This window comes from Rhinolophus hipposideros (assembly GCF_964194185.1).
Source record: "Rhinolophus hipposideros genome assembly, chromosome: 4".
Taxonomy (NCBI): Eukaryota; Metazoa; Chordata; class Mammalia; order Chiroptera; family Rhinolophidae; genus Rhinolophus; species Rhinolophus hipposideros.
In genome coordinates, this window is record NC_138050.1 from 93,062,394 (window position 1) to 93,078,470 (window position 16,077).

The following is a 16,077-nucleotide window of genomic DNA, read 5'->3' on the forward strand; positions in this document are numbered from 1 at the left end:
ACAGCTAATCTGTCTGTTGCTGATGGTACAGAGTAAACTCTTCACTTTTGACGTAGCATTCTGATTTGGAAACACTAAGTATCATGTAACTTTTTTTCTCACCTTAACTGTAATAGCAATCTTCAGTGTTTTCTTTTTATGGGGCGTACCTTTACTATTTAAATGCATTCTTGAATTAGTTATTCCATGGTTTTCACAGAGAAGTGTTGAGTAAAATAGTCTGACAAAAGTCTACCAATCTAAATGGCAAACTGCTTTTTTGGGGGGGAGGTAAAAATCAGAAATTCTGAGTATTTATAAGTGATTAAGCTATGTTCACAGAAGTGTACATGTAAAGATGGATTTTTAAACAATATTTTTATTTTCACATAGAATGTTGCATTTGGTTTTTACCCTTCTTATTTTCATGGGAAATGTTTTCTTAAGTAAGAAAATGGTATTATATCCTGGTATATGAGTTAGAATTGTTTTTATTCCTTAATGTAATGCTTTTGATTATTGGATAAATTTTGTTTTTACCATTCCATTTTCAAAGGCTATACACATACACACATAAAATCATACATACAAATATATACAAATACATGTATACAAAGAAATATACACACACATATATCTTTTTCTTTCTTCCATTTTTTAAAAGACAGATTGTTACAATTATTTTATTTACTAACTTAGGCTTTCCAAATCACCACTGAAAAAATGTAGTAAATTATACGAAGTCATTCTCCTATATAATCAGGGTTAGCTTTTGTCTATTGGCATTAATGTCCTAATTGCATACAGAACTGTGATTATATTTAGGCATTTATGGAATAGAGGCTATTTCATTAAAATGAAAATACTCATTTAAAAATAATGAAGAAGGCTTTTTAAAAAAATAATTGAATTTTGAAACTTAGGAAATTCTTATTATTTATAAGGATCCATTTTAGAGATTTGGGAAATTCTCTCAAAACATCCCTCTTCAATATTTTGATAATATTTTCAGTAATCTTTTTCCTCATGTAGATGTGATTCTTCCCTTTTTAAAATGTACTCACATGCCCAATTTTCTGCTCTTTGCAACAGTCCAAAGGGATGCTTACCCAGTGGCATGCTGGGAAATGTATAACAAGCAGCTCTCTGGGTTGGGGGAGTTGCTCTGATTGGCAGCATTCTCTGAATTCTATAGTGTAAATACTTCCAATATGTCAGACTTTTAGGTACTGACATGATGTCGCTGGACATGGAGCTATGGAAGAGGTAAACACGCTCTGCTCTCACAAGCCAAGTGCACGGTGGGCTCAGCACACCACTGGCTTATCCCATCTGTGCTCCTGTCACGACTAAAGCTATGAATCATCAATGGCTTTGTACATGGTGTTATTTTGTGTTTGGGATTAGAATGCAACAATTGTCAAAGTATTATCGTGATAATTCAAACTTAGAATACTGACTTAGCGTATAACCACCTTTTTTCCTGACTTTCAGTTGGGTGCAAAGCTTCGGACATGAGGGGCTTGGATTATTACTAGACATTTTGGAAAGACTGATTAGTAGCAAAATGTAAGTATTGCTAATTATTTTCAATTAAGCTACATGTCCATGTCCTGTTATAATTCTAACACTGATATCTTTAATGCCAATGCAGACAAGAAAAAGTTGTAAAGAAGAATCAGCACAAAGTCGTTCAGTGCCTTAAGGCTTTGATGAATACACAGGTATGTACGTAGGTAATCACATTGTAGTTTTTCTTTACCATTTCTATAGAATTTTTAAGAATTAGATTGTGTAATAAAGAATTTGTGTTAAAGTGATACACTGCTGTGATATGCTGTTTAGTACATAATGGAAAAAATACGGAATCCTATTGATTTCCAGTTTTGTATGAGAGCAACTATCTCCCAGCAGAGAAATTTGGAGATGAATGAACCTTCTTCTGGTGCTTAACTCCTCATAAGTAGATTAATTCTCTCTCCCTTCCTTAACCTCCCTCTCTCTCTCTCTTAGTTTTGAAAACTATAGCATGAATCAGATTTGAAATTATATATGATTGTTAAACGTGGTCTGCACTAATATTTATTGCCAAAGAATCAAGTTGGAAAGACTTAGCTTTTATAGTCTAGGAATTTAAATTTATAATGAAATTAATGAATAGAAATGTAACAGGTCTGAGAAATGGCGCAGTGAGCTTCCTACAAGTACTACTGAGACCAAATGTAACATGGCAGCTCTGCAGAGTTTGCATTGTTAAAGAGGATACTTTAGAAGAGAGAAACACTTTAAGCTCTTTACTGAAGTTAGGTTTATCTGGCAGTGTTTCTTTTGTATTGTTAATTGCAGAAATTACTCTATCCCCTGCCAAGTCTTTAGTTCCAACATCTAAACACATCTGACTCAAGGTGTGTGAGTAATGATAGGTACAATGTCCTCTCCTGCTGTCTAACAACAACCAAAACACCTATGGTGGTGTGAAGATTTGCGTTTTATAGCAGAACTCTCTGTATATTTCTGATTAATTTTATTTTTAGTATCTTGCCTTATTTTCATTTTTAGTATAAATCTTTAGAGGACTACACACTTAAGTACTGATAAATTATTAACATTTATTTTCTGTATTTTTTTTCCACTAAATGTAGTAAATACTGGTTTTCTAATTATTTTTATCTAAATGAATTATTTATGTGTTTTTCGACATTTTCTGGGGCTAAGTTTTCTATCTTTTTTTAAAGATTTTATTGGGGCAGGGGAACAGGACTTTATTGGGGAACAGCGTGTACTTCCAGGCCTTTTTTCCAAGTCAAGTTGTTGTCCTTTCAATCTTAGTAGTGGTGGGCGCAGCTCAGCTCCAGGTCCAGTTGCTGTTGCTAGTGGCAGGGGATGCAGCCCACCAGCCCTTGCGGGAGTCGAGGCATTAAACTGGCAACCTTGTGGTTGAGAGAACGCACTCCAACCAACTGAGGAGACATCCAGGAGCTCAGCGGCAGCTCAGCTCAAGGTGCCATGTTCAATCTTAGTTGAGGGGGCGGAGCCCACCATCCCTTGTGGGATTCGAGGAGTTGAATTGGCAATCTTGTGGTTGAGAGCCCACTGGCCCATGTGGGAAACGAACCGGCAGCCCTCGGAGTTAGGAACATGGAGCTCTAACCGCCTGAGCCACCCGGCCGGCCCCTATAGAATATATTTTAAAAATAACTGAATAAAGGAATCAGAAACTGCTGATAGGAAGAGGTCTTTCCGTACTGTGAGTACATAAGTACTAGTACTGCTGTAGGGGGCCCCTTTAAAGTGAACATATAGAAATTGAAAATTTCATAGTGATGGAAAGTCTGAGAGTAGAGAAAACCAGAAACATTTTTTCAAAGCAAAGGGGCATGTGGATCATAATTTGAATTTGAGAAGAATATCATGGGTAAAGTGAGATCGTGTATAGAAGATACTATTCCTACTTGGTTTGAGACTGAATTAGAGAGGGAGTAACTGTATTCATATTTTAATTAATATAATATAAATTATTCTCTTATAATAACATTGTGTTGCTTGTAGTTTGTGTATGTGGGGCTGAAATATATCGTTATTTGCATTTATTGTTATCACCTGTGCTAGCAAGAATGAAAAAATTTTATTCATACTTGGAATTAGTATTATACTGCCTGAAATTTTTGGTAAAAATGTTTTTCTCCCAAGACTGGTTGATGATTTTCCCCATAGCTCGCTGTACAGTCTTTACAAGAGATCATCATTGCATGATGAACAATACAGGCTTTAAGAGAAAAGTGTGGTCCCTTATTTTGTACTAGAAATTATTTATATAATTAATGAGCAAATCTGTTAGCATATGGCAGTAAATTTCTTACAACGCTAAGTTAGACTAGTATATTTTAAATGGGAGAATATTGTGACTATTTATTAGGAAGAAAAAAGTCAGGGTGGAAAGTTAATTTAAATTCAAGTGATTACAAGAGGGCCTTCATTTTAGTCAGTTAACTCTTTGTGGGTGGCTTTGAGGTGTACACCCCCAGGGAGGAGGTTTGTTCCTGAAGTCAGCACCTTCCCCAGGTTCCCTCTGCTGCTGGGATTCAGTCACTGTGGAGGGTGTTCAGCACCAGTATTCATGTAGTTTTGGGTATACTATACGAGGTCTTAGGGTATCGACCTTCTGCTGCCTAAGGCATCTTCCGTGGCCTGAAATTCCATCTGTTAGGTCATAATAGGCCTCATGTAGAATGCACATGGAACCTGGCATCGGTCCTCATTTTAGAACCCTGGAGTTTTCATATAATCCAGAGTGTTCATATAATCCAGAGTGGGTCTTTGACATTCTGTAGAGAGACATCCTGAGGCCTTCCAAATTTTGTCATCACTTCTCTAACCTTATACATAGCCTTCATTTCATGCACTTTCCATGCCAGCACTGGTAGGTTGACTATTTCTCTTACAGAGTCAACAGTTTTTGTTTTGCTGTGTTTTGTGTTTTAAATAATTGAAGGAGAGTAATTTTACACTAGTAGGCAGTGATTCTCTCTCTAGTTCTAGAAGCTGAATAGTGGCAATCTGGCTTCATTCCAGACTTAAATGACCACTACAAATTTTTATGTTAGCAAAATCAGAGAATCTTGCCTATGATGAGGTTTGGGGTGGTGGTGGTGGTGGTGGGGTTACAGGATAATGGTTAGAACCTGAGATCAGAGAATGCTGCTATTTCACCCTTCACAGATGATGGTCTAGGGCCTGAGGGCTTGCCGGAGAAGGTAGGTAGTGTCACTTGGAGGAAATCAGAGGAAATTGGTGTTGGTTGCCTTGAGTGGCAGAAGGGCAGGCGCTAGCTAAGGATAGCCAGGCAGGTGGGAATGGGGAAATGCCGGAGGCAACTGCTCTCAGTCCTCAGCTTTATTAGTAAAAGGCGAAAGATTTATACGATCTGAAGAGAAACCAGAGTATCTCAGCTTTATTAGGATGAGCTAGTCCTTTGGTCCTTAATAATCCTTGATGGACGTACTTTTTGAATTGGATCTAAGGGGCACTTTGTAAGCCTCTGACATTCCCCGGAATGATTATCGAGGCATATCTTAGTCTTTGGCCCCATGCCCGTTTTTTCATTCTTTGTTTGCAGGTATGTAACAGCCCAGGCCATCACAAAAGTGAACATTTCCTAGCCAGTTGAGCTGTCTCTAAACTTATCCCTATCACCAACAAGACAGAGAAGCCTTTCCCCAAATCATACCCTGGCGCCCTCGACCCTTCTGCTCATCCCTTCTCCTTTGTACCTGTGTTCCCTAGATAATGGTCTAAAGCAAATACAGTATTTCAGCACACTGTGAAGGCTTCTTTACATTAATGCCATTTACAATAGAAAATTATAAATAAAATTTTCTAACACTAAATGCATTTGGGTCTATGCTTGTTATAGATTCAACTTTGATGCCCATAACTAGTGCTAATTTTGAGTGTAAGCCATAGTTCCTAGGTCTGTAATTGGGATTAAGGTCCTTTTTAGTGCTTAGTAGTAATTGTAATAACCAATTTCTCACTCTTTAGAAAGATCCTCTGTGATGCATGGTCGATAAATAGTATTGTTTTCTTGCTTCTCTTCATTCTCTGTTATGTGATGCTTGTATTCCATAGATTGTAAGCAGGCCTTAAGAGAAGTATACATGCTTAAATCAAAACACTAAGTCATTGTTAATACAACCACTTATCTTCTAATTGGATGTGACATCCCGGCAGTAGTGAATACACTTTGTCCTTATCCCTTATCATCCCATTTTTATAATGCGTTTACAATTGCACTGTCTTTCTGATAAAAATATTCCAAGGAGAATATACCAGGGGTGCCAAAAAATGTATGAGCACTTTGGTCAACATTGCCCAAGCAGTTCTTCGCCATAATCAGAAATGTCTGGACGCTGATGGTAACCACTTTGAGCACGTCTTGTCATTGCAGAAGTCAAATGGACTTGTGTTCATCTTTTGTTATCAGTATGTATTGAGTATTACAATTTTCATAGTTTTCCTTTCTTAAAATGTGCATACATTTTTTTGGTACCCTCTGTATATACTCCTAATGGCAGTTTCCACGTGGTGTGTGCCCAAATCATCCTTCATCTTTGCCCATTTATGAACTAAGTGTTACGCTCTGGGCCTACGCTGTATATGCTGTGGTTGCTGTATGTATATGGCTAGTCTGAATTGAGATGGGCTGTAAGTATAAAATGCACACTGGATTTTGAATACTTAGGAAGAAGAAAAGTAAAATATCTCATCGATAATATTTTATTTTGACTATATGTTGAAATGATAATATTTTGGATGTATGGGAATAATTCTATTAAAATTAGTTTTGCTTGAAAATTTTGCCATTGCACGTGTCTTTCACAATATATTTCTATGTGCTCTTACTTGTGGTATATCTCTTACCAACCCTCCTTCTTCTTCCTGAAGAAGATCCTCATGGCCTCAGGTCAATTTCAGTATCTGACTGTTCATTTTGGATGTTTATGTCAGGAAACCTCAATAGTTCTCACTGTTTCTCTCTTCCTCCACTTGCCACTTATCTGTGTTACAATACGAGTCAATATTGTTGTAAAATCACCTTTGAGAGGTTATCTATATTTGGTTGGTTCTCACAGTTTTTGATATAAAGTGTATATATACTTCTATGAATTTTTTTTAAGGATGTTACACATTCTTTATACTTTCCATTTTTAGGTGTAAAATATGTCCAATAGACATTTTTTAATAACTGCATTTCTTTCAGGACACTTTTTTTTTTTTTAAACTAACTTAACTTTTAACCTCTTATTCCCAACATGTTATAGTATGGCTTGGAAAGAATTATGAGTGAAGAGAGGAGTCTTTCTTTATTAGCCAAAGCCATTGATCCCGGGAACCCCAATATGATGACAGATGTGGTTAAACTCCTCTCTGCAGTGTGCATTGTAGGGGAGGAAAGCATGTGAGTCTTCTCAACTTCTCTAATTATATATTGATTTCACCCAATATGATTCATTTAACATTTTCATTATCTATTCTATTTGAGACTCTATAGAATATAAGGAAATGAAGTATACTCATGCAACTGATTTACATTCGTATTGGCTGCACAGAAATGTTTAAGTAATGATTACCTCTGTTAATCAATATAGTAGTGATGGGCTAATATGTTTCTGTGAAAAACTGACTTCTTTGTCATTTATTTTGAACTGTTCTGAACTCAAACCCCTTTATCCTCTTCTTTATCCTCTAAGTAAAAATCCTAAATGAAGATTTTTGAAACATAGTACAAATGGTTTCAGTTTCTTATGTGATTTTTTAACCCCAGATAGAATTAATTGAAAGTGTAGGTCACGTACGGTCTCTTGTAAAAACAAAATCATACTATTTGAAAATCAATAAGGCAGATTCAGAAAGTGACATGTGGAATAGTACTTTTCTGTTGAGGATACGTAGTCCTTGACCATAAAATATATACTAAAGCTTTAAACTCTAGAGACATTATTTACATTTGTTAAGGATTTAACTGAAAAACCATTCATTATACACATATTAAAAAATATTTACAATGATAAGACTTTTTTCTTTTAAAGAAGATTAGGAGTTCTTGTTACAAAGTAGGATTGAGAAATTATTTTAAAGTGTTTATTCAATAGTATAAAGATATAAAAACTGAACAACCAAAAGAACAAACAGAAATTACCCTCTCGTGCAAGGGTGGGCAGAGCTATGTAAGTGGGACTTGCTGTGCCCATTTGGAAATTGTCCTTGTGGTGATCCCGATGGGGCTGGTGACAGTTGAGCTGCTCAACTTGGGCCGAGGTGGAGAGTCAGCAGGCACCACTCAGCCCTGTCCCCTGTCCCCATAGATACCTACAGTGTCTCTCTGTGGATGTCATCTGTAATCCCAACATGCAAAGCCAAGCATACAGCATCAGTACTTTCCATATAAAGGACATATTAATTTTGGCTGTAGAAACCTAAGAGTGAATTTAATGTGTACACATAAGATACTTCCTGTGTTTCCCCTCTCCCTTTCGTTGTCTCTGTCTCCTTCTCTGTCCACTTCCTTCCTCTCCTTCCCTCCTTCTTTCTCCCTTTCTCCCCGACTTCCTTGTCCTTTTTTCTCTTTCCATTTCCTCTTCATTTCCCCTCTTCTTTTACCTCTTCTTTCCCCTCTCTTTATCCTGTTTTTCTTTTTTTTCTCTTCTACTTCCTCTTCCCGTAGTTCTCTATTATTTTTATTATTTCTTGATTTCAGAATAAGTTCTCAAAATGATGTAAATAACTTTTAGGACCACATGTCTACATCCACGAAGTATGTGAGCTCCTACAGTATATGAGATTCTGTTAACACAACAGTTTTTATTTTATCTTTTTAAGGTGGAGGAAGTAGAGTCCTTTTGTGACTATTAACTTTTATATTTGACTAAAACTCCTTATTACCATATATTTTTGTCTACCAGAACTTCACTTACTTATAGTCGACTGGAAGTAAAGTATAGTGGGTAAGAGCATTTGTGTAATGCTCACTACACAGACTATGGTTTTAGATCCGTTATCTACCATTTAATAGATGTGAGACCTTGGAGAAGTTGCTAAACCTTTCTCTACCTCAGTGGCCTGATTTTGATATGGATAATATTAGTACCTACCTCTTAGAATTATGTACTTGAGAATGAGTTACTATTCGTAAACTGGTTCTAATAGACCCTGCGGTGTGGTAAGCACTGTATAAATGCTTGATAAATAAACATCATTATAGGGTAATTATGAGGAATAAATAAATCAAAAGGTGTAACATGCTTAGAACAGTGCTTGATACATGCTGTGTACTCAGTAAGCTACTTTTAAAATGTTACTGTTTGCTTTGGAGTAGTGATTCCAGAGTTCAGTAGAGTAGTTCATTGTATTTAAGCATTTGGGTTATTTGCTGTTTGCAATTTAATTAATAATTTCAAAATTTCCAATAGTCTAGAAGACGTTTTGGAAGCTTTAACGTCAGCTGGAGAAGAAAAAAAAATTGACAGATTTACTTCTATTGTGGAAGGCCTTCGGCACAATTCAGTTCAACTGCAAGTATGTTTCGCGCATATCGTACATATTGTTTTGTAATTGTTTTCTGACTGGTTTATATTTAACCCTATAGTATGAAGCCCTGTGTCCCATTTTTTATTTTGTAGCATTTTAAATAAATGTATAGAATTCTAATTTATACTGAATCATAATTTACCTTAATAGACGCAACTTGGTGTATACCTATGATTATTTTCATAGTTTATTTTCTAGAATTTGAGTTAGTAGACTTCTCTGTAAAATAGATAATCAGAATCCCATTAATTGTTTATTCTATGTAATTCTCATTGGTTGATTATTATAATTTTGAAGAAATTTTGGCATTTAAGTGAATTATGGCTTCTCATTGTATTAGTTTTTATATCTGAAAAGGTGAGAGTTTACATGAGTAATAAGGAGGCCCAATAGATACAGGGATTTCACAAATGCTGACATGCTCCCTGACAGTCTCGTTTAGGCTTTAACATTTTAGTGTCCAAGCTGCACAACTGATCTTCATTTACTTTCTTTTTAAGAAGGAAAAAAAGAGACAAGAGTTTTTATGCCTTTAATTATTGTTACAATCATTCCTAATCAAACCTGAGTATATTTAAGGAAACATTGATAAAAATGTTTTCTGACGGAAAACAATCAGAAAATGTTAGGGACTCTCAGATTTATCATGGCGTTTCTGATGACAGTGTTTGAGTGGCTGGTGAGTCACACTGTTGTTGTGATTTGTTTCTCCGTGCAGTGGGCAGGCTTGAAGATCTGAGTATATGGTCTAATAGCATGGGTCCAGGTGCTGTAGCCTCTGGCAAAGAGCCCGTCCTTACTCAGCCGGGCCTGGCAGAGAGCCTCGGGGTCTGGGATGTATCGTCCGCAGCTGATACCGACCCTGCTCTTGCCCTTGCTTAGTGTGCGAGGGTCTTCTAATTCATACAGCATCACATACAGAATCACACATACGCCTCTTAATTCATACATCCCTTCTCCATTTTCACCTGTCTCCAGGTTTGCTATTCACTATAAGGCTAATTAACGAAGAGTAAACTGTAAAGAAATTTTGTGAATTTCCTGCAGTACTCATGTTACTTTTTACATATCCAGTATTTGTACCAATAACAGTAGATTATTAGTATAATTTTGGTTATTTGTGCGTCATGTTAAAGAGCATATTTAATTTTCAAAATCTCGTTTATGAAATGTAATAGTCACATGTAAACTCTATCCCCTAGAGACGTTTTTGTATTAATGTGTACTCTTGGTATCTAATGCCATACATTGTGGAGGAGCGGAAGGTATAGTGTCTGTGAGGAAAGGATGCACTTCTGAGTCAGGCGGGCTTGAATTAAGTCCCAGCTGTTCACATCATAGCTGCGTGACTGTGGATCACTTCCCAAACCTCTTCTATAGCTCACTTTGCTCGGTTGTAAGATGGCGGTAATATCCACACCTTCTCATTAGTGATGCAGCGATTACATAGGATAATGTGTTTAAAATGCTTAGGCAGTGTTTGGTCCTTTAGCAGAGGTGTTGAGTAAAAGCCAGCTTGAAAAAGTTTGTTAAATTAAAAAAGCAAAGTCAGTGGACACTGGAGATCGAAAACAATCTGCTTTTTTTTTCAGGAACATTACCAGTATTGATATTAAAATTTGTATTTAACTATCCAGCCCATCAATTACCCTGTTGAGCATCTATTCCCGGTTAAGGAAAGTTGATGTTCACACAAAAACAAATTTTTTCAGCAGCTTTATTTATCACAACCCCAAACTGGAAAGAACCCAGATGTCCATCAACAGGTGAATGGTTAGACTATTGTATATCTGTACCACAAATACTCCTCAGCAGCAAAATGGATGAATCGTTGATACATATGACAAAATGCATGCATCTCCGGAGAATTATCCCGATTGAAAAATGTCACTTCTAGAAGGTTACACACTGTATGACTCCATTTATATACTGTTGCTTCAAGTAACCAAATTATAGAGATGGAGAACAGAACAGTAGTTTGGGATGGAGTCTGGAAAGGTATCGATTTTGGCCATAAGTATCAGGAGGCTGTCTTGTGTGGTTGACACACTTCTGGTGGTGATGGTTATACAAATCTAACAAGTGATAAAGTTGCATAGAACTGCATACGCATACACACGTGAGTGTGAAGCTGGTAAAATTGGAACAAGCTCTGTGAAGTATACCAACTTGAATTTCCTGGTTTCGGTGCTGTGCTGCAATTATGCAAGATGGTACCACAGGGTGGAAGTGTGTGAAGAGTACTTGGGGTCTACCTGTACATTTTTTTTGTAACTTCCTATGAATATATAATTTTTTTTCAGAGGAAAATGTTAAAGCAAATGTTTGTAAAATGGCTCCCAACTTCGTTTACAACACTATTACATCACTTGACATTTTAAAGCTGTGAGGGAAGGGATGAAGAACAGCTTGTTAAGAACATAGCCAAGTTTTGCCTCAGTAAATGACATGATTCACTCATTAACTGGAAAGTTTTGACTATTGCAACCTTGTAATTCTTGGTTATTTGACATATTAAATATGTTTCCAGCACCTGGACATTCAGGTAAATCTGTCTGATCTTGAAAACCTTTAATTTTTTAGTGTATGAACTTGAAGGCAAACTACATGAATTGAAAAATTCTTGGGTATATTTAGTCATTTTTGTTATGAGGAAGTGGTTACTCTAATTTTACTGAATATGCTGTAGTGGGAAAAATGATTTCTATAGTTAGGATACAGATATATTTAGCTAGTAAATATCTATGTAATTCTTTGAAAGAGAACTATCAATTAAAAGTTTGAAATTAAGATTATAAAAAAAAGATTATAGAAGAAATTAAGACTTGAAGAAATTAAAAAACATATCTGTCTAAAGGCTTGATATAGTTTTGAAGTGATATCTTTTTTTAACAGCTTTATTCAGATGAAATTCACATTATATAGTCTATCTATTTTGAATAATATTGGGGATGTCCAAAAAATGTATACCATGACTTGTGTTCATCTTTTGTTATCGGTATATATTTTTACAATTTTAATACAATTTTTTCGTTTCTTAAAATGTGTACATTTTTTGGCACCCTCTGTACAGTTCAGTGTTTTTATGTATATTCACAGAGTTGTGCAACTCACATCACAATTTTAAAACATTTCACTACCACCCCCCAAAAAAAATCTCATCTCTAAGCCTTCACCCTATAATACCCTTATTCCTCCACCTCTAGGCACCCATTAATGTATTTTCTATCTCTATAGATTTTCATATTCTAGACATGTGGTATAAGTAAAATTGTACAATTTCTGGACCTTTGTGACTGGCTTCATTCACTTAGCATAATATTTTCGAGGTTCATCCATGTTTATAACGTGTATCAGAACTTCCATTTTTTTATTGCCACATTATATTCTATTGTATGGATGTACTGCATTTTGTTTATTAGTTGTAATTTAGTGGACATTTGGGTTCTTTCTATGTTTTAAGTATTATGAAAAATGCAGCCATGGATATTTGTGGAGATGATTTCTTTTTTAATGAGTGCTTATTTGCCATATTTAGTATAAGGGGATAAGGGTGGAAAGGAGGGGACTAACAGTAACGACTTCCTTTAATAGTTGTAGATGTGACCTATTTGATTCAGTTCTTGAGAAATTTTTAGCTAGATATAGTTGACTAGTCATATTTGCTTTAAAGAAACTAATTGTCTTAGTTACAAGTAATTATATTTTCTTTTCATGATTAGAACGGTTATTTTTGGAAGTCTTATAGATGCTGAAATACATTTCTGATACTGTTTTTAAAGTTTAATTTTCATTGAAAAGTGAAAGGTCATTGTAGCATCATATAAATTCATTTCTTTCTCTTTTTTTCTGAGAAGTTCAGGTTAAATTTTCATGCTCTTGATCAAGAGTAGAAAATGGAAAGAATTGTTAATTCTCACTTCCCCTACTCAATCATTTTATTGTGGGTTTTTACTCTTTATTTGAGGTTTCCCGTTACTATGAAGCTTACTGTGTCAGATTGCTAGGCGGTGACAAGCTTAAGTTAAGAGGGATGCCATTTCCTAGATAGCTAACTTGGGGGAAAAAGTAAATGGATTCTGTTTTCTGGGATTGCTGATTGTGCACTATTTTGTTTAAAATAATCAAGCAGCACTTTGCAATACCTAAAGGTACTTTCCTCTTGGGGTTTTTCTGAATTTTCTACCAATAAAGTGTATTTTAAAACGAGCTGGTTATCAATTTTCCCATAAAGCTATTGCTCTAAGTGCCCATTTTACTCTATTATCTATATAATTTGCATTTAGTAAAATATACTAGTCCGGCTGATATTAGCAGATCACCAAATAAAAATAAACCTTGTTTGTTGTTGAGTAAAATAGAAACCAGGTGTTTGCTTTTAAATTGGGGAAAGGGGAGGTAGTAAAATAAAAAAGAATTCACTATTTTATTGCAAAGTATATTGATAACAAAGTACTTTTTAAAGGAGGTCTGATTTTTCTTGAGTCTGAAATTAATAATGAAGACAATTTGACTACCTATGAGTTTGACAGAAAGCATACTTCCACTACCCTGCAGCCCTCCCTACCCCCCATTGTGTAGTTAAATGTACAGTATTCCTTTTTCAAGTGTATGAGACGAGGTTTTCAGCTTCAAGCAACATGGTCCCGTCTAGGTAATTTAATCAGGAAATATTTGTAGCTACCTTATAGAAATTCTGGCAGTCTCAAGGAATCCTGTGTGGATAGTGCGTAGCCAGAGGCAATGCAGAAGAAGAAAAGCTAGACCACATCTAGGAATGTTCTAATGGAAACACCACTTCCGAAATTCCACTGGTCAACACCCAAGACTCTAAAGACAGCAGAGGTTCTGCCACAGCACTAAACATCCCTTCACAGGGTCCAGTCTTCCTACCATGTTTCTCAGAATATAAGACCTAACCGGAAAACAAGCCCTAGCATGATTTTTCCAGATGACATCCCCTGAACATAAGCCCTAATGCGTCTTTTGGAGCAAACCTTAATATAAGACCCAGTCTTATTTCCGGGGAAACGTGGTATATTGGCTGTGATGCAATCTGTGTAATTCGTCTCATAAAGTATTTAATTAAGCCTGCTTGTCAGCAGGACTCTGAGCAGCAGGTTGAAGCCAGCTTGCAGTATTGAACTCAGCCATGCCTTCCGGGTCCCAGATCCAGTCAGCTGAACAAATAAATCCCATAGGTTTTGTCCCAGGGTTTACCTTACGATACGAGGAGACTTTCTTCTTCATTTTTGCTCTTGATCTTTCCACATGGTCAGAGGTACTAATTCAGGTACAGCATGATGTATTAGTGATTGTACAGGCTTCCCCTGTCCAACAAGGAGGAAGTCTAAGGCACTCCTTTCCCCCTTAACAATCTGGCCTGTGAGCTGATGCCGACCTGAGTGTCTTCCTGGGCTTATACGGTGTCATCGATCACTTCAGCTAAAATCAGGGATGTGTTTCTTGCCACTTTTTCTAATTGGGGGACTCTCATTCTAGGGGTAACTGCCTGCGGGGTACACATAAATTAGTGATCAGTTTTTTCTCCAGAAGGCTTCCCACAGTAACCAAGGATGGCTCCAGTTTGGAGAGATCTCTCCAGCTGGCTGAGGGCTGCGTGGTGTACCAGTAGTGGCTCCTTCAACACTTAACCATCTCTATGACCACAGCTAAGGTTCAAGTCACAGTATTTTTGGAGAGAGAGGAGAGTAAATGCCTGGCTCCCCACAAGATAGTCTTGAAGGTGCACATGGTGCTCCTGGAAGGAGAGTGTTGCTTGTAGTTGTTGGGTGTCCCCTCAGTTGGGACCTTCATCAGCTGAGGGGGCTACTGAGTGACAGCGCTTTCAACTTGATCTCCCAGCCAGCTGATACACTTTAGGATTCTCAGTTTTGGAAATAGTTGAGTCTAATCCTTGGTTTTGGAGGGACTGTATGAAGACATGGCAGAGATGGCAGGCAGATTGTGCCGTAGGAGAGGAACTGTGAGCTTCACGAGCCTGAAGCTTTTAGCGTGGACTGTAAGTATGCTTACCCTTTGCTCCAAAGAGACATTATCTTCATTATACCGGACAGGAAACATCCTGGCCCTTTGCTCTGGAGAGGAGACACTGTCTCTATCTCCTAAGGTTCCCGGCTTTGCAAATGTCCTTGAAAAGATCATCCAGAAGAAAGGTCGTCAGCGCCTCTACTTAGAATACATGCAGAAGTGTTAAGAAACCGCTGAAATTGACAGGGAGCAGACCACTAAGCCCCCCTCATGTCACCTTCCTGACTTCATCTTTAGTCTGATACTCCTGGTGGTGTTCCCATATATTCATTGTACCTTGATGTACACTGAATGAAATGAAACCTTATTAATTTTGGTTCCTGCGATACTATGGAGTATTTTCCCTACATTACTTACTGACTAAAGGGAAAACATGTTTTGCAAAAGTTCTTTATCAGAGAGGAGGAGAACTTGTTCTGTCAGAGAGCAAACATGAATAAGAGAAGAAATGTAGAAGTTTGTCTCAGAAGGGCAAAATTATTGTTCTCTCGTCTTGATGCTTTGTAAACCTGTAGCATCTTTAGTTTCTGAGCTTGCTCACTTAAATTACACTTAAATCCTTTTATTGAATTGCCTCCAGGTTTCCCAAAATTTGACTTAAATACTTTAAATTTGACTTTAAATACTGATAACTAGTTGGGTTTATGCTTCTATGGACCACTTATTTTTACTATTATCCAGTAAAAGTAATTCAAGTCTCATAATTTTTTTATCCACTATTTTAAAATACATAGCTATTATTCTCTTTATTTTTTTTCAATTGTAGTAAAATGTACATAGTGTAAAAATTACTATTTTAACTATTTTTAAGTGTATGGTTCAGTGACATTAAGTACTGGTAATGTTGATGAAACGGGGCTGATAATATCTTTCTAGGATTTGGTGGATATGAGTGGTTGGTATGTCCTTTCAGGATTCCTATAGTAGATATTTCTCTACTGCAGAATATATTAAAAAAAA

The 16,077-nt window shown here is 36.5% G+C and overlaps 1 protein-coding gene across 4 annotated transcripts in view; it reads left to right on the top strand.

Moving 5' to 3' along the window:
• DIAPH3 (diaphanous related formin 3) overlaps window positions 1–16,077 on the top strand; it is a gene marked incomplete at its 5' end in the record, with an annotated part of 440,633 nt that overhangs the window by 128,109 nt on the left and 296,447 nt on the right. For all 4 annotated transcript variants that reach the window (XM_081046382.1, XM_081046383.1, XM_081046384.1 and 1 more), the window contains 4 exons: window positions 1,474–1,548; window positions 1,634–1,703; window positions 6,801–6,937; window positions 8,949–9,054. In XM_081046382.1, coding sequence (XP_080902508.1) covers window positions 1,474–1,548; window positions 1,634–1,703; window positions 6,801–6,937; window positions 8,949–9,054 — 388 coding nt within the window. The remainder of the gene's footprint in view (window positions 1–1,473; window positions 1,549–1,633; window positions 1,704–6,800; window positions 6,938–8,948; window positions 9,055–16,077) is intronic.